This window comes from Dermacentor andersoni, chromosome 1, assembly GCF_023375885.2.
Source record: "Dermacentor andersoni chromosome 1, qqDerAnde1_hic_scaffold, whole genome shotgun sequence".
In the NCBI taxonomy this organism is placed as follows: Eukaryota; Metazoa; Arthropoda; class Arachnida; order Ixodida; family Ixodidae; genus Dermacentor; species Dermacentor andersoni.
The window spans coordinates 198,105,301-198,131,991 of record NC_092814.1 but is presented as its reverse complement, the minus strand read 5'-3'; the positions used below and the strand labels follow the sequence as shown (position 1 = coordinate 198,131,991).

The following is a 26,691-nucleotide window of genomic DNA, read 5'->3' as shown; positions in this document are numbered from 1 at the left end:
CTATCACGTAAAGAATTGCGCTGTGAATCAGCGCCGTGTTTGTTGTTGTTGTTGTTCATCTGCCGTGTTTGTCGTCTCGCTTCCTTCCTCCTTGTCTCTTGCACTGCCGCCAACCAAGAATCTATTATGAATATAGTTACAAAAAAGATCTTAGACTGACCGCATTTTAACAGCAGTTACCTGCTAGTGCACATCGAGGATACGTGGATAAGAATTTGGTTTGGTTTGGAGCCTGTAGATATAGCACAACCCACTACGGGGGATTGGCCATGAATCGGGCGGCAGTGGGTTCAAAAAGAATAAATGCCTAAATAGGATTTTTTTTTTACTGAAAATGTGATATTAAATTAATTCCAATCGTTAATAATAATTTTCATGCTATAGTTTCTTAAAATTAGAAGTTAATATTTTTTTTTACAGCGAAATGGAGCGTAGAGTTTTTGACACGTCTATTTTTTCTATGCCTGTCGCGTGCCATGAAAGTGAAAGACGCGCCCGGGGCACGTGGCGCGTGCTAGCCGTCGCGCAGTGGAAGAAGATTTCGGCCTTCGCCGTTCGCCGGAAGCCGGCAGCAAAATTTTCTGTGCTCCGGTGAGTATGCTTCGTTAATTCTGCCATTTCAGCGTGCCATCAATTTAGACGAAGGAAGCGGAGTGCCGAGATCCATGTTTTTGAAATTTCGGTTATAGCACTGACTTCAGGACGCGTCACATATGAAACCATCGTGCCAGTCTGGTCAGTGCTACTGCCTGGAACATCATATTACAGCGTCAGTCAGACCTCTTGCCTATAACATCAAGCTCCTGCTGTTCTTGCCTATAGTCAAAGAACATCTCTCCACAAACGCCCTGGACGCCGAACGGCTTAGAGAGGGGTCTGTGGGGGTTTTACATACTAAAGATTCACGGTGGACAGGAATTCCGTACTGAGGGATGGCGGGTAAATTTTGATGAGCTGGAGTTCCTTAGAGTGTGCACGAGAGTGTTTTGCGTGCTGCCCCGTCAGAATGCTACCGCATCAGCGGCAATGTAATCTGCGACTTTGTGCTCAACAGCTGAACGCTGTAACCACTGGGACACCGCGGTCGGTAATAGGTCAGGGATGACCTCTGGCGAGTAGGAACAGGTTCGTTGCTTATGGTAAAAACCACATTGCGATTAGTAACAGCCTCAAGGAACGCGCCTGTTCACCGTTTGAGCATTCTGTCTCTCCGGACTGCGAAAGCGCCGGGAAGGGCAATCGTGTTCGCGAGCTGCGTGCGCATGATCCCGTGCAGGTTCTCTGCGGCGCCAGGGCGGTACCGCTGGAGTGATGAGCTACCCTGGGGGCAACCCGCCACAGGGGGGCTACCCTCCACACGGTGGCCAACCCCCGGCACCACCTCGGGGCGGCTATGGCAGTGGCTCCGGCGGATACCCCCCGCCACTCGGAGGAGGAGCCCCTGGTTACCCGCCTGCCCCAGGAGCTGATTACGGTCCACCAGGAGGTACGTCTTGAGTACTTTATCGCAAACGTTAGCAATGACGTGCGGTATAACCACACAACAGACGAAACATTTCTATGTAGTAACAAAGAATTAAACACAGCGACAGTAAAAGTAGGTTTTGTCTTTCCCACTGATTCGTTATCCCTCAGTCTTCACAAAAAGAATGCATTATATTGTATGACTCGTTTAATAAGATACTTGGAATCGATGTTTGCACCGTTTGTACGGACTTAACAGTTATCGACAGGAGGCGAAATCAGTCCCCCCGTCTCCGCAGCCACTCGCTTCTCTAGTTGGCTTCAATTCACATTTAGTGGTGATAGCCATTCTACGGTTCACAAACGGGTCTTCGCATAGCGCTTTTCTTCAGCCAGTCGGCATGTCATCATCACAAATTGCCGCTGAACAGAAAAAAAAGCCCCAGTCTCCGGGCATGGTTTGACAGTTCGGTGCATAACTTCGTGTTCCGACCTCTGCATCACTGCAGCAGCTACATTCAGATGATGGAATAGTAAGAGCATGTTGCGCATGTCGACGACTGTTCGGCGAGGCCATATGAATCGCTACTATTCGCGTGCTTCGCGGATTACTAGAGATTGGGTTAGGTTAAGTCAGTTGGTCACGAGCTAAAGCTACCTCTTAAATGCGCGCGCCGGTATTTAAAGCGTTTTCCTTTCCTGTATGTATAGTGTCGATGTGGCGTGCCGCTTCTCCCAAGTGCGGACGCTAAACTGAAGACAGCGTTGGGAGCTCTCTGACGAAATCCTCTTCATGTACATAGGGCGCGTTTTTTTTAAAGGCTATTCCGAAATCTTAAAAAAAAATCGAGAACACCTAAGTACTTATGAGTTGTGAATGCGAAAGCATTAATGTCCAATCCGCCTTTTTTCATGGCACGACGGCGCATGCGCCCTGCCCTAGCGGATTAGTCGCGAAACGTTTTGGTAGGGACGCGCGCTCGGCAGCGCGGCTTGAAATCGGAGAAAAGCCCCCCCCCCCCAAAAAAAAAATAAAATATAAACATAATAAAAATAGAGAAGAATCAATGCCGCTTTCTTAAGAAAACATGGCTGACGCGAAGCTTTCCCCCAATGCAAACTGAATCGAAGTCCAAAGCCAACGACCACGCAACCAACCCAAGAAATGCTGAGTGACCCGATGCTATGCATATGTGATTTGATTGCTTGTTTAGGATTGTGTTTTCTGAACGTTGAAGTTGAATAAAGACACATTTCGTTGAGTTGCTTAGCCCTTATTTTAGATCATGTAGCCGTTGATTACACGCACACACTCACACTTTCACGGACGACTCTAACCTTGCGCGGTATTGCCTTGTGATCACTGTGGTAGACGGTCAGAGGCTCTGCCATCGTAACGTGACACAGCCTGCTTGCAAACGTGAGATCAATGTAGGAACGGTGTAGCATCGTGGGCGTCTTCAGCCCACGACGCGTCGTGTAGCGTCGTGTAGCAGCGTCGTGTAGCGTCTTCAGTTTCAACGAGTAGCGATCTAGCATGAAACTCTCGATCCTTTTGCCGTTCTCTTTCGCCACACCGATGTTAAGGTCACCGAACACGAGGATCGGTGTACTATGCACGTGGCTTTAAGGTCTTCATCGTTTCTGCCAGGAACGTTTCCACGTCACAACGAGAGGTGTTCGGTCTGATGCACACGCTGGCGATCACAAGACCAGTAGGCATCTCGAATGCACAAGCGTCTGTCTCTCACATGGCTTCTGCACGCCGTTGCCGGTACACGGGATCGGCCTTACGGGCACGATCGCGCTTACGTTCGCGTACGGCAGCCTCTTCTTCTGCCGTGCGTTGTACCCGCTGCCTACCCATGGTGACGGCCGGGAATGCATTGCGTGACACGCATAATGCAATGCAGATATATACAGTTCGCCTGGGTAGCATTGGGTAGCGTGGCGTTCAACCATCTTTGTTTAAGAAAGGGGCTTTGAAAAATTTTTTTTTCAGATCCTAAGACGAGCCCGTGTTCACGCGCACTTGCTGTATCCGATAAGCAGGGAAGCTCAGTTAGTCGCGACAGGGGCGGTGTCATGCCTAGCAGACGCAACTTGCGCTTCCAGTGAACTTTGTGCGCATGCGCTACTCTTGCTGAGCTTGTCACTTCGCGCCGTTATCACGCACTGACCGGCCGGCCAGTCGACGCTGGCGCGGTACTGCGAATTAGAACTGTAGTGTTCTACGCAGATGGTGTAAGTTGGCTTTCCTGCAGTGTGTTTTCGGCGCTCACGGACGAATCAGTGAGACACAGAAAGCTTCGTTTTAAAAAGCTCACGGACACGCACTGCTAGCAAACACTCGTGCCATGTACCACGTTGGAACTCCGATAGTAGCTCTATGTCGGTGTGGTGCCGAAAACGTGCGTAGCGTTAGACTGCAACGCCATGTTTCCACAGAAAGCGACCAGGGCTTCGTCCGGACTGCACCGTGAACCGCCTTTGATGTTGCCGCCTTGCATTGACGGCTAGCAAATTTAGCGAAAAAACGCTGCGTTACACTTGCGCGACATTTTAAGAATATCACGTTGAGCCTCTTTGCAGCGTCAGCATTCTCTTACTGGTGGTGGCAGTGCGTGCCTGACTTGCCCTCTTACAATGGGCGCTGAAAAAGGTATTTATTGATAAGGATGAAATAATATTGAGTTGTCTTTTCTTTACTCGTCACGCATATATAAAATTCATAAGGAATTTTATTTTCGTTGATGAATCTAACTGTGTCTCGTTTTAATTAAGAAACGCGCTTTTCTTTCCCAATGTTTGTTCCGCCAAACATAGTCGCGATTCAATCGCTGCTCCCATAACCACGCTTGCTGATGTCGGTGACAATTTGTTCTGAATCGCTTTTCAGCCGAAGCTTCGCGACCTATATGGACTGACATTGATTTAAATGCGCAAGCTTCAGTCCTCTCAAGCCGTGCACTTGAAATTTGAGTCAATGTTGATCCTGTTAAGCGAAGGTTGGGTTAGGCCTGGCCCCGTCGAGTTGGTGCACCGGCTACCCGTAGACCTGAACTTAAAGATAAGCAGTTACGGTGAAGGAAACTGCTTTTATACTACATTTGTGGCCCTATACAGATTTGATGTCAAGTACACTTCGCACGGTGCTTGCACAATAAGCAGCAATCGGCGACACATCGCCGTGCCAACATCTGCACGTCACCGTTCCCGAAGGCTGCCGGTCGCATTGGCTACGTAGTTGGGTGGTTCTGTATACGTCGTTATGCTGACACATTTCTTGGTTCAAGAGAAGCACTTTTTGCCTATGCATCAAACGAGAAACAAGAGGCAGTACATTCGGTAAAGCCGCATAAACAATCGCCTCGCTCAGTTACCAATGGTGTCAGCGATGGCATCCGCATTTTCGCGAGAGAACTACTACACGGCCTTCAAGTGAGCCCTTATCGCGAGCACAGTTTCCCGAGCACAGATAATGCTTTATGGCACACGCAAACTGTAGGTATTATGGAGTTTACGAAAAGAGAGAACCAGTAATAAATTAACGGCCCGTAATATATGTGTCTGGATCACATTTGCCGTTCTTTAAGTGGTTCGGCGGCTCATATCGACTCGTCTCAGGGAGGAACAACACGGCAAATGTGCGCAGATATGTATATTTTGCAACGTTTTGACATTACTTCATATCAGCGATGCGCTGTTTCCACAATATTCGAAGCTAGCAACGATCTGTGGCTGTAGATGTCGATATAAACAAATGCACCGCTTTGGCAAATCCGAAGCGTAAGGCTGCACTCGAAGACTTCTTGAATATGCAAAATGTACAAAGAATGTGTTAAAGGAATACAGAAAGCGAGGTGTAAGAGCATACATCAGCGACAACTCCAAGGCAGCCGCATCGGCAGACGGAACTCGGCGTGCCTTTATCGGCCGCGCTGTTAGCACAACAGTGCACTCAGACCTGCTCACCCAGTAGTCGTTGAGTGCCACCTGACTTCCAGGAACGACATGCTGTCCCGGAAAAGGCATTAATAATTAATCGAGATCCACGAAACGCACAACCGACGCGCACTCAACATAGGCACAGGTACACAAATGAACCGGCGAAAGCCCCGACACCCTTCCAAAACGTTTCCAACGGATTGCGGCAGAGGGCAGCACAGGAACATGAAAACGGCGGATTGAACGGCGCTGAGCGGTCCTTCGAGTTTTGCGCTGCGAGTAATGTACCACAGCGGTACTCTGCTGCCCGAGCCAGCAAGCAGCAGCAGCAGCAGCCTTCGGTGCCACCCGACGCGGCGATGCCCATCGGACAACGTGTCGCGTCGATGCTCTCTCCCCTCACGCAACACCTGGCGCGCTATCGCTCCAGCTGGTGTTCGCTTTCGCCCGCTCTGCTCCGTCGAGGCGCAGCTAGTGACGTGGCGTTGCAGCCAATGGCAATGCGAGTTTAGGTGCTGTTTCGCTGCTACAGAGGACAGACGCCGGCTTTTTCGCCCAATCGGCCATTTGGCGCATTCGCATCAAAAAATCGCCTCTCGCAGAAAGCGCACTTGTAGTCCCTGAGTTCGATTATTCGAAGCGGTGGTCATCACTCGCACGAGAAGTCGAACTGCACAATCGAAAAATAACAAAATGTCACTAAATAATGTTCGATTAATTACTTTACGCACATATCGTAATTTACGAATGGTAGCCGGTGAGTTTGAAGGCATATTCACATGGAATGAATTCTAAGGATCGCACGCGTTTCGAGATATGCGCGGTGAAACTTGCGGTAAAAATGCACCATTGTTCCTCTTACTTTTTTACCAAACGCCGTTCTTTACATTGGAGCACAAAAGAAACTGGAACGCCCATGCATTTCGTCGCCCACTTTGGGAAGGATTTTATCGAAACTGGTTCAGCTTCAAAAATTCCTTCCAAGTTGATACGCCTTGCGAACTCACCGGCTGCCATTTGTAAATTGCAATATGTGCCATGAAATAATTAGTTAAAAGATTAATTAGCTTTTGTTCGTTATACGATTATTATGCATTTTAATTTCGCCTGCAAGCTATGTCCGCCTCTATAATTCAGCTCAATGACTAGAAATATGCTACCTGCCACAGGTGACTGTTAAAAATTATGCATGCTCTAAAAAGAAGACTCGGTATATTTCCAACAACTTGAAAAATAAAAGCGACATTTCAAGAGTAATTCATTTGTCTGACTGCCTTTACAACATCAAAGCTTTCCCGTGCCACTGTTGCTTCCCGTTTTAAATACCGACGATTAATGTTTAAAACTCAACAAAGTGTTGACAATGCCTAAAAAGCTCACCATAAAAAATAATTGCCAATAACTGCCGGATTTCTCGAGCATAGTAAACGTTGATTAATGCCTGCCGAATCTCAAAAATAGATGCCGAAAAATTCAGTTCCTAGTTATAGCAAGCCCAACTTGCTGTCTATGACCTAACGGCGGTCAGTGGCAGATCTGTTCTCATTAATTACATGTCTTGATCGCGTTATTGATCCCGCTCAGCAGTATTTGGGCGAGATCTGGAGCATCTTGCGCATGTCGACGCATGTTTGGCGAGGCAATATGAATCGCTACTGTTCGCGTGCTTCGCGGGGGACAAAAGATTGGGTGAGCAAGCATTGTAGAACACTATGCGCTTGGTCGTCTTGCAATCGTCTTGCAGTCACAGTCTTGACTTCTGGTAAGGGAATAGAAAAGAAGAATTCGTAGTGCAAATGCATATTCCTTAAAGATTATTTATTTTGCCGTCGATTTATTTATTGTGCAGAGAGTATTCAGATTACTATACGCGCACGAATACGTATTGGTGGTAAGGACATATTAAACACCGCATGCGAATGTTGGCTACGTTGGACACGGTCAAGCGAAAGCAGTTTGCGCTTGATGGAGATAGAGACGATATTGCACTGGAGAGCTTGGTGTGGGTCTGTTCATGTTTCACTCCGTGCGATGCCGCCTGCGGCAGTCTCTATATGTAGAACAGATGCTGCAGAAACAAACTCGTCCCGGTGGGTTCTTGGTTATGTGCTTAAAACTGGGGCCCAGTTCACATTCGTTCGTGTTTCTTGCCATTGGCTGGACACCTTCGCTAATATGTCCGTCATCGGGATTGGCTGAAATTTTCTCTTGTACGAACAATTCTAACGGAAGAGCTTTTTTGTGGATAGGTACCAAGGTTAATTTTGACGAGCTGAAGTTATATTAACGTGCGCCATAACTAGCCGAATATTTCTGGCTTCCATCGGAATTCCGTGAACTCTGGCTGAGCAGCACAATGCCATAGCCACTAAGCTACCGCGGCGAGAGGTCTCCATCGAAGCGCTTATGCTGTGAATGTGACCAGACAAACATCAGTCGCGTCAGCTAAGAAATTCTGCTCTCTTAAGGCGGAAGCCTTTAATGGCTCATTGTCAAGGTCATCTGCAGTTAGCAGAAACTGTCACAGCTTTCCGGCCTCCTGATTGGTCTCCTCTGTGTTGTGACGTCACTGTCGCTAGGCACAGGTGTGCGCCTCCTGATTGGCTCGCGTGCGTGACGTCACTGTCGTCAAGTGTGGGTTTCGGGGTGGTTCGGCGCCACGCGAGATGACTCATCACATCGGCACGCGTGGCGGCCGTGTGTTCCACGGTGCGCTCTGACGTCACTGCTCCGAGGCGCGCGCGGCGACCGTCTGCTTGGGTGTGGTGTGGCGCCGGCGATGGCGGCAGTTTACTTTGCGGTATCGTGTGGGAAGGATGCCTCGTCTCGCCAAACCAGTGTCTCCCAACACGCGACGTGCGGCAGCCGCTGAACGCAAGCGGCGCTCAAGAGAGGCTGAGCGTATACGTCGCATGCATCAGGGCGGCGAGGCGCGTCCGACACCACAGAGTCCAGGGACGCGACGGGCCAACGCAAGAGAGGCAATGCGTTTGAAGCGACTCGCTGCATCTCCGGGTACCAAGGTAAATGAAGCTCGGAAGCACCGTCACCGCCATCTTGCCGCGGCAAGCCGAGCAAGTACAAGTCAATCGAGCGAAGTGGATGATGAGGATGGCCAACTACACCCCAACACCGCCATGGAAGACGCGTCTCCTCCTGATCCACAAACGGCGCTGCAACAGTTCCAGGCGGCCACAAACTACTTTAACAGACACTTTGTCCAGAACGACGTTGCAGGCATTTAATAAACAAGCAGTCACATAACAGTGTTCGAGTTGTGTGCCTCCGTGGTGTTTCCGACGCAACAAATCGCCATTGGCAATGGTGTCCGGCTTCCGCCGTTTCACACTTTAGTCTCGACAAAGTGTCTTCTGTTTTTAAACCCTAAGCGCTGTGAACGCTAGAGCGAGCACTGCTCAGCCAACGACCTAGCACATCGGAGGCTTATGATTGGCTGGCAGCCTCGGCTGTCCTATCGCATCGCTCCGTGGCTTGCCGGCGACCAGCTGTGGCCCCGTGCTTAGGTGCGAGAGGCCTCGCGAATTAGCCTAGAGTCAGCGACTGCTTTCCGCGCTTCCCAGGCTACGGGCAACCGCCAAGTGGCCCTCCAACGTACGGGCAAGGTGCACCTGGCGGTATGCCACAACCAGGTGGTATGCCACAACCAGGTGGTATGCCACAACCAGGTGGTATGCCGCAACCGGGAGGCATGCCGGCACCGGGCGGAGGCTATCGGCACGAAGCGGACGGATACGGGGCTCCTCCTCCGCCTTCGTACGGGCCCCCGCCGCCTTATGGAGCTCCTCCTGCTCCTTCTTCATCCTACGGAGCTCCACCACCGCCATCGTATGGAGGCCCGCCAAGTCGGCAGTCGTCTGCAGAATACCCCACGGCGCCTTACAGCGCACCGCCGTACGCCGCACCGCCAGGATCCAGCACTTATCCGCCAGCTCCCCAAGGCGGCTACGGTGGACAAGGGGCCAGTTACGGAAGCGACAAGGGCGGTGGTTACGGCGGTGAGCGGGATCATGGCTACGCCAGTGATCGGGGCGCTGGTTACGGCGGTGAGCGAGGCCGTGGCTACGCCAGCGATCGGGGCGGCGGTTACGGCGGCGGCCAAGGCTCCAGCTATGGTGGATCCAGCACCAATTATGACGCAGGACGGGTGAGCACGCAGCCTCTCGTAAAGTGATGTGTACAGCAGTGGCAAATCCAGTGTTATAAACTAGCAATGTATAACTTCGTCGCCAAAACGCTAACACCGCTCGTGTATGTTGCCTCCCATTTGCACTCCCAAAAAGCGATGTTTTCTTTCTCTAGCTTACCTAATTTTAAGAGAGTGAATGGGGCTCGGCAAGGAATTAAGATTATGCCAACTTGCCCTTTATTTGCGATCACCTATAATTGAGAGTCGTCCGAGAAGTATTTATGCGAAGAAGCTGAATTATGTCCATTGTGAACAAACCGACAATTTTTGGTCAGAATTATGGCGCAACAAAGGAGTGAAGACGACAGAACTGACGTGGGCAGGCGCGAAACATGGCAGTGGGCCTGTCCATGTTGGTTCTGTCACCCTTGGACTTTTTCTGCGCCAATATTATAGTAATTATAGTAAGAAAAATTGTGCACGAACTAGTCCAGCAACGTGTTTTTATCGGGAATATTCCCATGGGCGCGACAGAAATCAAGGCAAATTTGTTCAGATTGTGCGGAAGCGCCAGACAATTCACCTTGGGTGGAGGAACTGAATTCGGCACACTGGTAGTAGAAGGAACTTTTAAGAATATAGGTAAGTGAGGCTGTCGGTATCACTGGTAGACTATCTTATTAAAACATACAACATACTGAGTGTCTTCCTCAAATATTTCACCTGGCACCTAGCATTACCTTAAACATATTTTGTACACCAAATTCTTTAAAAAGCCAGTAGACTGTTCTTTATTTCAATTGGTTGTAAGAATACAAAATAAACACGAATCTTGACACGTAAGCGGGCCCTGTCAATCCCAGGGGCCTAATATTTCGGGAAAATTGGAAGAAGAGATATACTGTTTTGACCGTTGAAGAACGAGCAATAAAAATTAAAACGAAAAAGGTTAACAGAACCTGAATGCTATCAAATGACCTGTATTCGAACTCGTTGCCTTCATTTCACACTTGTTCTACTTACTCAATCCGTGCTGCTTAGCACGATGCTATGGGTTCGATTCCCAGCCATGGTGGCCGCATTTCGATAGAGATTCATTGCAAGATCGCGTGTTCAGCGTGCTTTAGGTGTGCAGTCAAGAACCCCAGGCGGTAAAAGTAAATCCAGAGGCTTCCACTACGGCGTCCTTCATAGTCCACCTTGCAGTGTCTGGATGATAAACGCCGCAATTTAATGAAGTGAGCACTTTTCATTGACGTAGAGCATCGCACGCGTAATGCGAGAACGTGGGATCGTTCCCCACCTGCGACAAGTTGTTTTTTCATCCACTTTCAATTCCATTAATTTATCATTTCTTTATTTCAATTAGTAAGTACAAGTAATTTCCCCTGCGTTGTCCTTGGTGTCCTTGCTTGTTGATTTCTTACGATATGATTAATAAACTCGGACCCCTCGGTTAACCCCCTTTCTTCTCATTCATTTTGCCTTAAGGACATTTAAAATGTGCTGAGATGAGCACACAGAGACGCGTATTTCCTTGGCGAAAATAATTTGAGTTCGGTCTAGATCAGGGGGTATACTATCGGCGTCAAGTGGAACGCGAGCAGCGGACCGCATAATTGATCGTATAGTGCGCGACGTCCAGTCATCAACCATTGACAGGCGCGCATGGCGCTGCACGGCGCGATGCTGCCGCCCCTGTACTGCGATATTTTCGTTTCTGTTCTGGTTCCCTTTTATTTGAAAGTGACAAACAGATGACCGTGCAGCAATGATGACGGCGGAAGCAGTACCACGCGCACCGATGTTCGCGATTCATTTGACGCCGATAGCGGTTTCGCCGCACTGGACAATAAATACTCGCCCTATGCTGCGATATTTTAGCTTCTGCTTTCGTTTAATTTTGATTTCTCTTTTCTCGCTTTCTACCAAAAGAGAAAAGAGAACCAGAAGAGAAACGGAAATGGAAAGCATCATCGTGCAGTGCGGTCAAACCGGATGTGCGTGCCCGTCAATGGTGGTGACTGGACGGCGCGCCCTATAGCTTCAGTTATCCTTTGCGTTTCATTTGACGCGGATAGTACGTGTCCTTCGATACAAAGCACTAGTGGCAAATCATCGCCGCAATGCTTACGCGCGCAGAAAAGCGTGCGTCCACAGTGCGGCGAAACGGAGGAGGACAGCGGGCTGCAGGCCCGGCCGTTTTGAAAGCTTGCTTGTGGGTGACTGGTCCCGCAGCGCCCCCGCGAAACGCTGTGCTTGTCGCCGACCATACGTGTAGCCGAGACGGCCGAAGGGAGGATGAACGGCCAACGTCTTCGTGGGAGTGACTTGTGACGATGTGCTGGATTCCAGTGCTTTGTTTTGGGTACCTTAAACCCCATAAATATTGTCCATAGGACCAATAAGATTAGTCATTTACTACTGATACCGCAGTGAACGTGACGCCCTGTTTTGGAGCTGCATTCGCGGCGGCTGGTCAGTTCTGGCGCTGTAGAAAATCTATATAAACTGTAGAGGCTTACATTGCAAGCTATATTGATAATATCAAACCAGACTGTGCGCGAAACTCCACGTGAATAGTCGCGTGGAGTTTCTGAGGAAAATACTTTATATCCATATTCCCCCGTTAAATATTTCAAATGCGATGTGTTCGCAGTCTTCCAGCTACAACGCGAGATCCGGCGGGACGGGAGGCACCTACAAATCCTGCGTAAGCGTACCAACAAATTTTTCCTTCATGATTTTCTTCGCGCGTAGTCATAACGCCTTGAGTAGGGTGTATGTTTGGGTGTACTTATTCGAGGAGCTATCTTCGGTTACAGAGATAATCTGTATGTGAGGCACACTCCCGCACAATTGCTTCACGTAGGGTAGCTGCCTTACGAAAGACAAATTTTAAGATTGGATGTTTTTTTCGTTTATATAGGTGAACGGAGCCCACTTAAATGGGCATTTGGGTGACAGAGGAATGAATGATAGTCCAGAATGGTGACGCATTGGCACTCGAACGCTTGGGGCATTACCATTGCTGAGCGGACAGTGCTCAGAGCACTCGCAATCATGATACTCATTGAAAATCAGCTTGAACAGCGAGAACATATCTTCGATAAATAAAGGGCTTGAGATTCTTTTAACGTTTAACCTCTGCTCCGGAGTGGAGTCGCCCATTCGCAGGCGGCGATGCACTGTTTCACTTCGTTTCAATAAATTATTCTGTATTTAGAAAGTTGAGAAACGTTAGTCACAACGTGTTCGTTTTATTTTGTTTTTCTTGGGCAGCAAGGAACGCTGAAGCCATACCCAAACTTCGACGCAAAGCAAGACGCTCAGACACTAAGGAAGGCTATGAAAGGATTCGGTAGGTTTGCATCTGTATTCGACAGCACCACCTGCAGCGCGCGTCTGAAAACAGGCCTGATCAATAGAATCATCCGTGGGGCCTCTCACCATATACTGGTACTTTTTTAGGCACAGATGAAGACACCATTATCAATGTCCTCTGCTCACGGATTTCCACCCAGAGGCTGGATATTGTTACCACCTACAAGCAGATGTTCGGCCGTGTGAGTGAACTTGAATTATTTAGTGGTCGAATATTTTGTTTGTTAGCAGTTAAATTTACGTGTCGTTCAAAGCCATTTCAAGCATCTGCACCAACCGGCCGTGCAACGGCACTCATCCAAGCATCGAAGCATCAGCGTGCACACCAAATCTATGGTTGTGCGCGCTGGAGCAGGCTTAACCAAGTGCGGTTGCAGTTACTCTGCCTTAGCATATACCTTTGAGAGCTCGTCGCAGGGCTCGGACCGGCGTGCCCGAGTCATTATGCTGCCTTGTACTCCGCAGGACCTGATCAAGGACATCAAATCTGAGCTTCGTAGCAACTTGGAGTCCATTATGGTCGGCCTGCTGTACCCGATGCACGAGTACCTGGCGCGCGAGTTGCGCAGTGCCATGAAGGGCATCGGCACCGACGAGGACTGCCTTGTGGAGATCCTGTGCACGCGAAGCAATGGCGATATCAGGAGGATCAAGGAGACCTACCACGACAGTGAGATTTCGAGATTAAATTTCCATAATGACTTAAATGAGCCTTCAGGAATGGACCGCCGTATTTCACCAACGCGCATTCACACTTCCAAGTCCTCCTAGCATTCTACCGTGCTGTAGATATTGTGGCCCCCCTTCTCGACTGACGTTATCGCTACAATCGCGACGCGCCACTTTTTGGTTCCTGAACTGTTGTTCCGTAATCGGGCATTTTCAGCGTCCACCCAAGTGGGACCTGAATGAAGAGCTGTTTCTCAAGCGCGCCTTCACGGCGGAGCCGAAGGAAGAGAGTCGAGTAAAGGCGCGGGTGGGAATACGGCCGTGAGTTTACTATTTATAGGATCGAATGACGCGCGTTCGAAAGGCCCACGCCGCTCTTTAGGGGGACTCAGCGGCGAAGCTGGCGTCGACCGATGAATGGAGCTAGAACGAGCCTTCATATGCACAAGCCGAGCTTAATTATTCGTCGTATACCCGCAGCTCAAACACGCGGCGTTGTTGTAGGAGAAGTGTGGGAGGCTTGATGGCGCACACGGACAAATCGTTAATGGCCGTTAAAAAAGAGAATAAGCTGAACTAGTTAGTCTGCAATTAGCGAAGTAACGTACGTGCATTGTGGATCTCTTTTTATGCAAATCGCGGATTATCCATATCTTTCCGAAATTTAGGAGGACGTTTAGAATCGCTTAGATCTAGTAGTTACATTACCGCCCCCCCCCCCTCCCATATCTCCTAAATTAAGCGTCACTCAAAAGGCGGGCAGCAGTATTTGGAGCTGCGCAAAGCTTACATTCGCAGTAACACAATTGAATCCTGATGTGCGTATAATATGCTGCGCGAGAGCTGTGTCAGCACGAAGATAGCGCCGGTGTAATGCAGTGATTCCTTTCATTTGATACTTTTCCTCTCTTATCGTGCACCACTCACGAACGGGCGATACTGGTGATAATGTAGGTGGACCGTCGGTTGAACCACTGACTAGCACGAAAAAGGAGATAATTGGAAAAGGACGCTCACATTATCCCTGCCCAGTATTGTTCTAATCGTTCTCAGATTTAGGTACACGTTAAAGAGCCCTAGGTTGTCACCATTAATCCGTTGTCCCCCACTACGGACATATCTCAAAATCAGATCGCAGTTATGGAACGTAGAACCCCGAAATTTAGTTATTCTTCTTCTAATATATCATCGTGACCATGAATTGTCCTGTTTGAGGAAGAATTATGTCCAATTTTGGACGCTAACATTGTATGCTATGGAACTAGCTGATATACTGTTTTCGTGAGAAAAAAAAAATTATCTTGCGGTAGTTGTGACGTGGATTCGGGTCCCATCGGCGGCAAGTTTTCTTTTTTTTCCAGTTACTTATCTTATTATTTCAACATTTTAATTAGAAGTACAGTTATTTTCGCCTGTGCCTTCCTTGACCTCATCTTCTTGTTGACGCGTGTTCTGGCGCCTTGCACAGCTCGAAGCGACTAAAGCACACCGGGCGATGCGAACAACTCTAAAGTACGCGGAGGCATGTAGACATGAAGCGATCACGTACGTTCGTTCGAACGAGTGATGTCTCATGCTGGAGCGGCCGTTACGATAAGGGTATTCGCCTTTGCACGAAAACAGGTCCCTATGTTGAAAAAACGTGGCTTCCGCTCCCCGGGCTTCCTTTGTCGACGTCAATTGAACTCATCCGCTGTTCGACCAGTGTTAATCCGGGAATGTAGTCAGCCTGAGATGAGGTGGCGTAAAAGCTGCGGACAACACTCGCGTTAACTTCGCGGTTAACCAGACAACTAACGGGGAGCTTTGGTTACGTTAACCGGTGTTATAAACTACGATGACCACTGTGACTGAGTGAACTAATGGTATTTTGATGTTATATATGTTTACTACGCAGTAGGAAGTTCGTGCGCAACGCTGTCGTGATCAGACTTCTAGTTTCTACGGCTAAAGGTTATAGCTATAGGGATTTGAATTTTCGCTATCTAACAAAAAATACCTCACATTAAGAATTTTTCATGGCTTGTCCAACCGTGTCCGCACCACGCGCGAGAACATTCCTGGTGTAGGGCTCCGTATCGATTCATGTCGCGCCACCCAATTACTTTCACGCACGTTACTGCAATGCTAAAGAGTTCTCACGAACTCAAACGCAAATTGAGGCATCTTGTTGAGGCAACATTTTGTCAAGAGTCAGTCCTATTCGCTGGTTTTCTTTTTACGAAGCCCCGAACGATGTGCTCGAGTAGTGGAGGCCCCGTTTCTCAAAGTCAAGACGTTAAAGACGAAATATGCAAGAAGCTTAAGTCAGCAGTATGTACGGAACGACCTACTCATGGAGTTCAAGTTTCAAGAGGAAATTTAGCTTGGGAGGTCTTACCTAAACACATACACATAGGAACGGTAAAATCGTTTTTCTCGGCGAACACTGCACCGAATTCGATTAGGTTTGTTGCAATTAAAAGCAAATTCAAAATATACTGACTGTTGAAGCAAATCTTTTATTTAGGTCGCTGATTTTGTTATAAACATTACTGAAAATCGCAAAACTTCAAGAAACTAAACATCAAGTTAACAACTCTGTAACTCAGCAAGAAAAAAAACTATCACAATTCTGAAAACTGCACCTAATAGTGCACCTAAGTGGACAAAATGGACGTATTATACATGGCTCTCAAGTGCACCACTAATCTGAGAGTAGGGATTTTGAAAAGCCTTTGCAAACATAGTAACAACTACACGTAAGTTATAAATGTATATATCAAATTTCTTCCGCTTTAGATGAACCTGCCGTGGTTGCTCAGTAGGTATGGTGTTGGCCTGCTGAGCACGAGGTCGCGGGATCGAATACCGGCCACGGCGGCCGCATTTCGATGGTGGCGAAATGCGAAAACACCCGTGTACTTGGATTTAGGTGCACGTTAAAGAACCCCAGGTGGTCGAAATTTCTGGAGTCGTCCCCTACGGCGTGCCTCATAATCAGAAAGTGGCTTTGGCACTTAAAACCCCATAATTCTCTCTCTCCGCTTTAGATGCTCTAACGGATTCAGCTTACAGAACTGGGATATTCCGGTTCCAGCATTAACATTCCCTCTCAAATGCAAAACAGGTTAATTCAAATATGCCCAGGGGTTCTCTGGTTGAAGCATTCCTGCGTTTTACATGTATATTAATAAGCCGCACTGCAGTTAGTCCCGAGCTAAAGTTTTCTCTTAAATGCGCGCTCCGGTGCCATACTCACGGCCATGAAAGAAACGGGGTCGGAGGGCACCATGATGCGCGAAGTGCACCAAATTCTCGTCGTCCGTCTGAAGTCGGCCTATAAAGACTATGCGGTCGTGTGGTAAACGCGTTGCACATCATAGACAAGGCCATTCGGCCGTAGCGATCACGCATACGTATACTGCAGGATGTGCGAACAAACGTGAGTTAGTTGGTGAGTTGGTGCATTTTTTTTTTACTCATGACCGTTGACCTAGAGAAATTGTTCTTTGCGTACAGAAAACGACGCATTGAGAAACGGCAGTGTGGAATGCAGCGCAACTAGAGTGTCGATATGCGCTTTAGTGACGTTCCTCATTTTGTTTGGCTCGTTCTGCACATTCTAAACGCAAATCTTAAGGACCAGCTAGCTTCCAAATGACTTCAGTTTGCTGTTCGCTATCCTCCATGGTAACAAGCGAGGAAGGGACGGCTATAGAAAGAAATTTGCAGATTATATGTCCTCCATAGTTGTAGGACAAAAAATATTAAATTATGGGGTTTTTTTTCGGGGTAAAACCACTTTCAGGTTATGAGGCACGCCGTAGTGGGGGACTCCGGAATAGTTTGGACCAAGTTCCAAGTTCTTTAACGTTCCAAGTTCTTTAACGTGCGCGTAAATCTAAGTACACGGGTGTTTTCGCATGTTGCCCCCATCGAAATGTGGCCGCCGTGACCGGTATTCGATCCCGCAACCTCGTGCTTAGCAGCCCAATACCGTAGCCACTAAGCAACCACGGCGGGTTAGTTGTAGGACAAAGAGCTCATCCATTTCTGGAAGACGCACCGTCCTGAATGCTCATGCCGGTCAGGTACAGCATTTAAAGCGTTTTCCTTTCCCATATGTATAGTGTCAACGTGGCGCTCAGCTTCTCCCAAGTACGGATGCTAAACAAAAAAATACCGTTGTGAGCTCTCTGACGAAATCCTCTTCATGTACATAGGGCGTGCTTTTTTTTTAAAGACCATACAGACTTAAAAAAAAAAAAACAATCTGAGGACACCTAAGTACTTCTTACGGGTTGTGAATGCGAAAGCATTAATGTCCAATTGAACGGCGCTGAACGGTCCTTCGAGTTTTGCGCTGCGAGTAATGCAACCATAGCGGTACGTGCTGCCCGAGCCAGCAAGCAGCAGCAGCCTGCGGTGCCAACCGACGCGTCGCAACTATGCCTTCTCCCCTCAACACCTGGCGCGCTAAGGCGGCAGCAACTGTTCCCGTTGGCCCGCTCTGCTCAGACGCACGAAAAATGGAAATGCGTAATCTATAAATAACGAAAGGTCACTAAGTAATATTTCAATTAATTACTTCACGCACAGATAGCAATTTAGGAATTGTAGCCGATGAGTTTGAAGGCGTATTCACTTGGAATGAATTCTAAGTATCGCACGGGTTCCGAGATATGTGCAGTGAAACTAGCGGTAAAAAGGCAGTATTGTTAGTCTCACCTTTTTACCAACCGCCGTTTTATACGTTGGAGCACAAAAGTAACTGGAATGCGCATGAATTTCGTCGCACACTTTGGGAATTAATTTATCGAAGCTGGTTCAGCCTCAAATAATTCCTTCCAAGTGGATACGCCTTGCGAACTCACCGGCTGCAATTCGTAAATTGCAATATATGCCGTAAAGTAATTAATTAAAAAGCATATTAGCGTTTTGTTAATTATACGGTTATGCATTTCGATTTCGCGTGCCAGTTATGTCCGCCTCTACAATTCAGGTCGATGACTAGAATTATGCTATCTGTCACAGGCGATTGTTGAAGATTATGTATGGTCTAAACAGAAACATCTGTTATATGTCTAACCACCTAAAAAATATTTCCACTGTAATTCTTGTGTCCCACTGCCTTTACAACATCAAAGCTTTCCCGTGCCACTGTTTACTTCCCATTGTAAATAACGACGACCAATTTGTTGACTCAAGAAAGTGCTGACAGTGCCTAAAAATCTCACCATAAAAAATAGTTGCCGATAACTGCCGAATTTTCCGAGAACAATAAGTCTAGCGGCGGTCAGTCGCAGATGTGTTGTCATTAATTACACGTCTTCATAGCGTCGATCGAAACGCTCTGGTGATTCAACAAAACTCATGCGATTCCATAGCGCTAAAAAGGAACTCTGTTCTGAAATGGTTGCTGCAAAAGAATTTTATTGCACGGTAACCTTGCCGAAATTAATGACGGCTAATCCCCGAAAATTTTGGAAAGCTATCCTACCACCTGGGTCGTCCTCGGATACGGTAATAACAATGTTGCAGTTTCTGATTCGCAGACAATAGCTTCTTCTTTTAACACCTACTTCCACTCTGTCTTTACGACTGATAACTCTGTAACCCCTGTTTTTGATTCCAAATCATACCCTCCAATCGACGATATATCACTGTCTCATGAGGGTGTACTTAACTTAATCTTAAACTTAGACACCAAGAAGTCGTGCGGTCCTGACGGTATCCCTACCGTTTTTCTCGTTCGATACTCTCTTTGGTGCAGCCTATTTCTAACAATGCATTTTACAGCATGGTTTTAGACGGGGCCTTAGCACTATAACTCAACTGACAGAATTCGTTAATGACGTCAGCAGCTCTTTACACATAGGTGACGAGATTGATGCTATTTTTATAGATTTTGCAAAGGTCTGCGACACTGTCTCACGCCCCAAACTTATGCACAAGCTGTTCGCTGTACTAATGATGCATCTTTGGTTGGTTGGATATCGGACTTTCTTTCCCAGCGTTCTCAATGTGTATGTTTCAACTCTACTAACTCACCCTTGATGCCTGTCTCATCGGGGCTTCCCCAAGGTTCAGTACTGGGTCCTCTTTTATTCCTGCTTTATATTAATGATCTCCCCGTAAACACCTAAGTTAAAATACGCCTTTTTGCAGATGCTTGCGTTTTATATCATAACATTAAATCTTCCACTGATCATGTAGTCCTTAAGAATTATTTTGCTGACTTCTATAACTGGTCCAAAGCACGGCAAATGAATATCAACTCTTCCAAAACTGTCTCCATGTCCTTTACACGACGCTCATCCCCTTCCTTCTTTGCCTATGCCTTTAACAATATTACTTTAAATAGGGTCTTCGAATTTAAATATTTAGGTATTCCTACTAACACACGATTTGTCATGGTCGAAGCACATTGATGTCACCTGTGACAAGGCCCATAAAAGACTAGGTTACTTACGTCGTACCCCGCGTCTTGCTCCTCAAGAATATAAACTTCTTACATATAAAACCCTCATTCGCCCCATCCTCTAATATGGCAGCGTTGTATGGAATCCATACAAACACTGTGACGTCAAAGAAGTGGAATCAGGCAAAAAAGGCAGTGCGTTTTGTTTGTAGGAGATACGAAAAGGAATTTTCGCCGTCTAGCTCTCTTCCCCTACTTGGTCTCACTCTTCTTGCAGAACGGTGCAAACTTGAATGCCTAAAATTCCTTCACACGTTAATCAATTCTCCTCGCCTCTGCTCTCCAGATAACTATTTGACTTTTTCCAAGCCCTCATGTACGAGGAGTCACATGCTCTAAATATCTCAACCTTTTTTGCCCGCACTGATTCCTTTAAACACAGTTTTTTCCCATCAACAAATGAAGTCTGGAATTCATTACCGGGCGACATCCGTTCACTACTACTGAAACAATTCAAGCAAGCGTGTTTATAAATGTTTGTATGTTTATTGTTCATCCCACTCCTGCAATAGCCTTTTGAGGCTGCAGTATATGCATAAATAATAAAATAAAATAAATTTCCTCTGCAGTATTTGGGCGAGATCTGGAGGAGGACCTCAGAAGCGAAACGTCTGGCCACTTCCGAAGGCTTCTGGTCTCCATGTGCAACGTGAGTTCGAAACTTCGTTGCGAGGAGCATAAAAAAAAAGAAATAATAATAATACCCAGCAACCAAGCACAAATGCCTGAAGGCTTATCAATTACCACGCGTTATGCAAATCACTGCACGCCGGTATTGGATATTCGAATGTGCCTAACAAGCCATTCGCCTGCTTTATATAGGCGAGCCGCGAGGAAGGCGTAACTCCAGACCCCGGTCGAGCGAGGAACGACGCTCACGTGAGTGTATCAGCTTTCGCTGTCTGACGCTTTTTTTCCTCCCACTACTTCTGGCGCCATGTTTCGTGTCTTCGATGACTGAAAAGCGAGGACGCATTCGTTAGACAAGTAACGAGGCAGTTATGTTAAACGCATGCCGCCAATACCTGAGAATCCTTTCAGCGGTAATTTAACGCGTACGTCAGCGCCACGGTTTCCCATATAGGGCGCCCCGATAGATCCGTTTTCGCGATTGCGCTAAAAGAGAGGGAGCTGATTTTAGCGATTTCAGCCATTCTCGTAGCCGGTCACTGGAATTTGCTCAGTTATAACGCCTTCCGTGTGGCGCACAAAGCACGACTCGATGCTCACTCAGCCGGACAAGCGCTAGGTTTTACGGTTGCGTGGCGGGTAATTTTCAGCCCATCAAGCGGACTTGATCAGCTTTAGCCGATGGGCTCATGCAGTCGCCGTGCTTCTGAATTTTGTTTCGTTAAATAGAAACCACCCTCTTCACGGCCGTCGCCTTTGATATTTGAAAAAAATGAAAGCCAGACGGAGTGAAGGAAGTCTTCCAATTGAGTATGTGAAGCCCATGCCACTATGAGGAAGCAAGGTGCTTCAGTGTAAAAAGTAAGGCATTTTACAATTACGAAATATACAGTGGGTACCCTGCGAAAATACACATGAACATGGCAGTTGATATTGGTGCAACATTACTTATCCGTCATATGTCACTTACCTCGTGATTGCGCAGCTTAGGAAAGAACAAGAGTCGCTTATTCACATACACAATCTGTTTTCTGCAAGTAGCCGCGCTTATCACTTCGCGGTCCCGTATTTCACGCAGCACTTGCAGCAAGCGGGCGTCCAGCGCTGGGGCACCGATGAGTCTGTGTTCAACCAGATCCTGGCCAGCCAGAGCTACGATCAGCTGCTGCTCGTGTTTCGCGAGTACAACGCCCTTACCAACCAGACCATTGTCGAAGCCATTTCAAGGGAGATGAGCGGAGACCTGCGCAAGGGTTTCCTCGCGATAGGTGGGTAGCCATCGATGCTGCGTGTAGACACTTCGGTGAAGGCGTTTTAAGCTCAGGTATTGCTATATCAGACACCATGCACGGGTGACTGAACACAAAGTGTCCATTCTTTAATTTCTGCTGAAACGAAACGTCCATGGTGCCAACGCGGTTCATAGATTAGTCTCAAGAAACCGGACAAAGAAAGATGATTTCCCTTTTGATGTCCACGAACACATTTGCAGTTTCACACCGATGGCCGATGGCTTATAGTTTTGATAAGAACCGTAACACCACAAGCGAGTTACCAACGGAATATTGTCAGCTATCTTGGGCTCTTCTACTTATTGCCGCTTTGTGATTATCTGCTGCTAAATTAGCTGCTTCACCGAATCTATGGCTTGGAAAGTCCCTTGAAAAGATTCTCACCATACTGAGCTCCATAAGGTGATATATGGATCTATGAACGCGCATGTACCGTATGTTCCAAAAAAGTATTGCACTTTAATGTGGCAGGGCCCCAATCTGACGTAATTCATATAGTGTCCGTGGTTTCAAGAGCAACGAGCTCCATGCACCGCATAGACTTCGTACATTATAGCATAGCAACTGCAGCTTCGCCATATGGCGGCATACCGACTCCGGTTGCGCTTACAGAGAAGCACACTTTTAGGCAACAGACGCCACCTATTTATACTTTCTACTTTGGCTGCAGTTAGCTGTTGAAGGGTGCCGGAGCAGTTCATGCAGGTTGCAGCGAAGCAACATCTCTGGAAGGCAACAGTCTGGCGTTTAGACTGGAGACCGGTGTTTATACTTACGTGAATGCCAGGCTCCAGATTCGAAGCTATCCACGTAGAATGTGCATCTATGTTGAGTCATTGCAGTCGATACCACAGTGGTCGAACGAGGCATGTCACTGGAGCCAGCGTTTAGACAAAGGAACTTGTTTTCCTTGACTCAGTCTCTCGTGATACTTTTATTGAGCGTTGCCTTCTGTAACATTTTTTTTGTTGCTTCTTTAGGGAATATAGGCTGCAACTTACTATTCCAAGACTTCGCAAGGGCTTGGCTAACATGGGTTATCTTACTATGCCACAGTTTCGCTAACGTTGCAGTTGAGAAAGAAGAGCGACAGACATACGTAAACTAAACCAGATATCGCCAAATACTCTTGTAAATCCGTCTTTTTCGTTGTTATATGCACACACACACACAAAAAAAGGGCAACGAATATTGTAAGTGATTGTATTTTCGCGAGCTTTATACATTGCGATTTCAATACATGCCGAAATTTTGGATTAATTCACCGAGAATAAATTTTGCGAGATGACTGTGCAACTATATGAACCGCCTAAAGTGATAAGTTGATTATCTCGAGTGGATTGCGAGACTGAGTTTTCGCTCTGCTGGCGGACACCGCCAATAACTATATCATCGCGAAAATTAAGTCGACTGCAATGAACAGTGGAAGGAACCCTTGAGGCGTTGCACATGCTTCTTCGGGCGTGCTTCACATGTTTCTCCCTGCATGGAACCACAATGGCTTTAACCGTGATGAACACTGCCCGCCATGGTGGCTCAGTGGCTGTGGTGTTTAGCCCCGAAGCACAAGGTCGTGCGCTCGATTCGAAGCCGCGGTGGCCGCATTTCGATGGAGGCGAAATGCAAAAAAAGAAAAGCTTGTGTACCGTGCATGGGGGGCACATTAAAGAACCCCGGGTGGTAGAAATTAATCGGGAGTCTTCCACCACGGCGTGTTTTGGCACGTAAGACCAAAAACCCAAGAACCTTTTTCTTTTTTTGTGTAAATTTTGTGATGAGTATTGAGGAAAAGACCTATAGACGAAGGAAATGTAGCTTTAACGACATGTTTTTTATGGGATCGACCCTCTAAAGGTCATGCGGCGACGTCGCACAACCATACTGATTCAAATGCTGTGGAGCACGAAAACGCATCGTCAGCGCGCGTAAATTTCCAGCAGCACCACCAGGCGAAGGTGGCCTTCACCTCACAAAAATAAACTCTCCGCCCATAAGAAAGGAAACAACAAATTTGTGTTCAAAACTGATATTTTTCTTCCTGCGAGTGCTTGTATAGAGGAAACTGTCTGTGAGCGGGTTGGCATTCTTTAAAAAGAAGAAAAGAAAAAAAAAAACAACTGTGAGTGAGGTTCTTATACTTGCATGTTTCCAAGAGTCGCTGTTCCCTTTCATATTAAGCATAAATTGGAGAAGCGTGCTTCCAGTAATGCGCGAGAAAGTACTCTCCGCCAGGCATGGGCAAGAATACTTTCAATATGTACCATAATGCAGATACAAGGTACTGAAACGCTAAGTATTTGAGACACTGATGCAGGATACTAGCGAATCAATTATACCCGATAAGTTCTCGCCATTTGTATCTTACGATACTTCGATACATTAGTAAATTCCTCATGATTGCTACACTGTAGAAGCTGCTGCAGGTTTACAATAGCTTACTTGCAAATTTCTTATCTCCAGCCATGAACCAGACCTCCTTCCTACCGAATTTGACTATTGCCGCGTAATTTATTTTTTCAATGTTCTAAAGATGTACTACATTTGCCATTCACAACATGCTGTTTAAAGGACTTGCATCAGATTAACGCAGGTACGCTCTAAACGTAGTACGCGGGCAATCTGCAGGTTATAGGCACTGAATAGGTGGGCACGTGTTCCAGGGAGACAATGTTTATCAGCAACACAATGCGCTACATGCACTTTGTTTACAGGCGGCTGTAAACGACAGCAATTGTAGCTTAGCGTATTAAAAGCACAAACGAACTAGCTTTGTGTCCTGTGCCACCAACACGTTTCAAAAGAAATGTCAATATCATCATCATCATCATCATCATGACAACGACAAAGTTGGTTTTCACGAATGTTCACAACGTGCACAACTTAAGGTGAACAATATTCAAGTTCGAAGAAGTAACCGCAGATTGTAACAACGCATAATGTCCCGCCTAATATAGCATGCCGTCTAAAACCAGTCGTGCTCAGCTCTTCTTGAAGGGATTTTTAGAAAAAAAAATGTTCTCATGTTTGGAAAAAACATTGAGTCACCGTGTATACAATCTGAAAGTGGACACGAAGCTAATGAGTAAATATTACGTTATTGCTGCGGACAGCGGTAGAGGAAAGTGTGTTAAATCGCAAGTTCCAATTTGAGAAACAGTACACTGGATAGGCGCTATGTAGAGGAAGTCAGCCGTGGAACTTTATAAAACAGCGAAAATAAAATCAAAGGAATGAATGTCTATGATAATTCAAAACGTTAAGCAGAGCCTATTAAAAATATTTGATCCTGACACGTGGTGTCATAATGGAAAACTTCCCAATGACCACAATGCAGTAGTAGCGTGGGAACATAGTTCAGAAACTGTTCAGCATGCTCTGTTAGCACGTTGAATTGTTCATCCAGCGGTAAATAAGGATGTAGTTACTCTTTCAAAGGCATTGGGTTTTAAAGAAAATGGGGGAAAGGTGAATTAACTGGGGATGGAGAATAATAAAATTCAGCTAGAGTCATACTACACGTAAGATAGCTCCACGTTCCCTCGTACACCTCACGCTTCTCGCTAATTGTGATAGCATGCATGTCCGTCTGACTCATCCAGATCATTCCTGATGGTTAACTGCTAACCAGTTTGGTGCTGCTGCCGCAGTGTAATGTAGCAAAGCGTCTTTATGTCACGTGACAACATGCCGGCGCGCAGGGTGCCACAAAAGCGATCGTGTGTCCACCTGAAGCAGAATAAGCAGACTAAAACATTGCTTTGGCGTTAACGGCCTGCTTTGCGGCTGCGGAATCCGTTGCTGGGCGTTATTGTGATTATTGAGTGGTGAATGTATCAGTGCTTGCAAAGTGTGCTCTAAGTACTCAAAATCTGCAGTGAAATGCGTTGCTGTTTGACACAGTATGTTTCTGCACTGGGCAAAAGAATATGTAAGAAACTGTTAGTAGACACAGCGGTACATTTCACGACTCATATGCAGTCCGTATTTCTGGAAACGGCATTGTAAAAAAAAATTCTTGTGTAAAAAGAAAAAGCAAGAATAGTGTGGTAATTAGTTTCACTATCAATTTCCGCTCATTACTTTTCCCATCACTTTACAGAAAAAAAAAATTACATAGTTTGCTCTCTTATAGGCGTAACTTTTTCTTCGGCGGCAGCTTTCACGGAGTAAGGAAAAGGTCGAATGGTGGGGTGTGGTTGTAACAAATCATTCAAGTACAGACAAGCACGCTAGATATGACATATACCCGCCGCGGTTGCTCAGTGGCTATGGTGTTGGGCTGCTGAGCACTAGGTCGCAGGATCGAATCCTGGTCACGGCGGCCGCATTTCGGCGAAGGCGAAATGCGAGAACACCCGTGTAATTAAGTTTAGGTGCACGCATCTTCGATGCACGTATCTAAGATGCACGCATCTTCGATACTGCGCAGCCCTGCTCGCGGCACAAGCTAGGTCATAAAGCGCCAAGATAAAGAAGTTTGTGCGAGCCTGTTGATATTCCCGTTTTTCTTTTTTATGCCAGTTTGTTTATGTAACTGTATATTATCAGAGCTGTATTTTCATTTGAAATAAAAGATCATTTGCACCAGGTACCACGCGGTTGCTCCTACTATGGTGAACTTGATGAAGACGAGTGCACTCGTATGACAAATTGCAACGTATGATTCAATAATTTACAAAAATTCACTGATAACT

The 26,691-nt window shown here is 46.8% G+C and overlaps 1 protein-coding gene across 3 annotated transcripts in view; it reads left to right on the top strand.

The window, feature by feature from the left end:
- Positions 1–228: 228 nt before the first annotated feature.
- Positions 229–26,691, top strand: part of LOC126546904 (annexin A4-like) — a 37,610-nt gene continuing 11,147 nt past the window's right edge. For 2 of the 3 annotated variants that reach the window (XM_055062934.2, XM_050194623.3), the window contains exons 1-10: positions 229–591; positions 1,277–1,486; positions 8,994–9,577; positions 12,219–12,272; positions 12,842–12,920; positions 13,031–13,125; positions 13,409–13,613; positions 20,645–20,724; positions 20,898–20,954; positions 21,784–21,973. In XM_055062934.2, coding sequence (XP_054918909.1) covers positions 1,312–1,486; positions 8,994–9,577; positions 12,219–12,272; positions 12,842–12,920; positions 13,031–13,125; positions 13,409–13,613; positions 20,645–20,724; positions 20,898–20,954; positions 21,784–21,973 — 1,519 coding nt within the window. In that variant the 5' untranslated portion in view covers positions 229–591; positions 1,277–1,311. The remainder of the gene's footprint in view (positions 592–1,276; positions 1,487–8,993; positions 9,578–12,218; positions 12,273–12,841; positions 12,921–13,030; positions 13,126–13,408; positions 13,614–20,644; positions 20,725–20,897; positions 20,955–21,783; positions 21,974–26,691) is intronic. The other variant, XM_055062935.2, reaches the window with a different exon arrangement.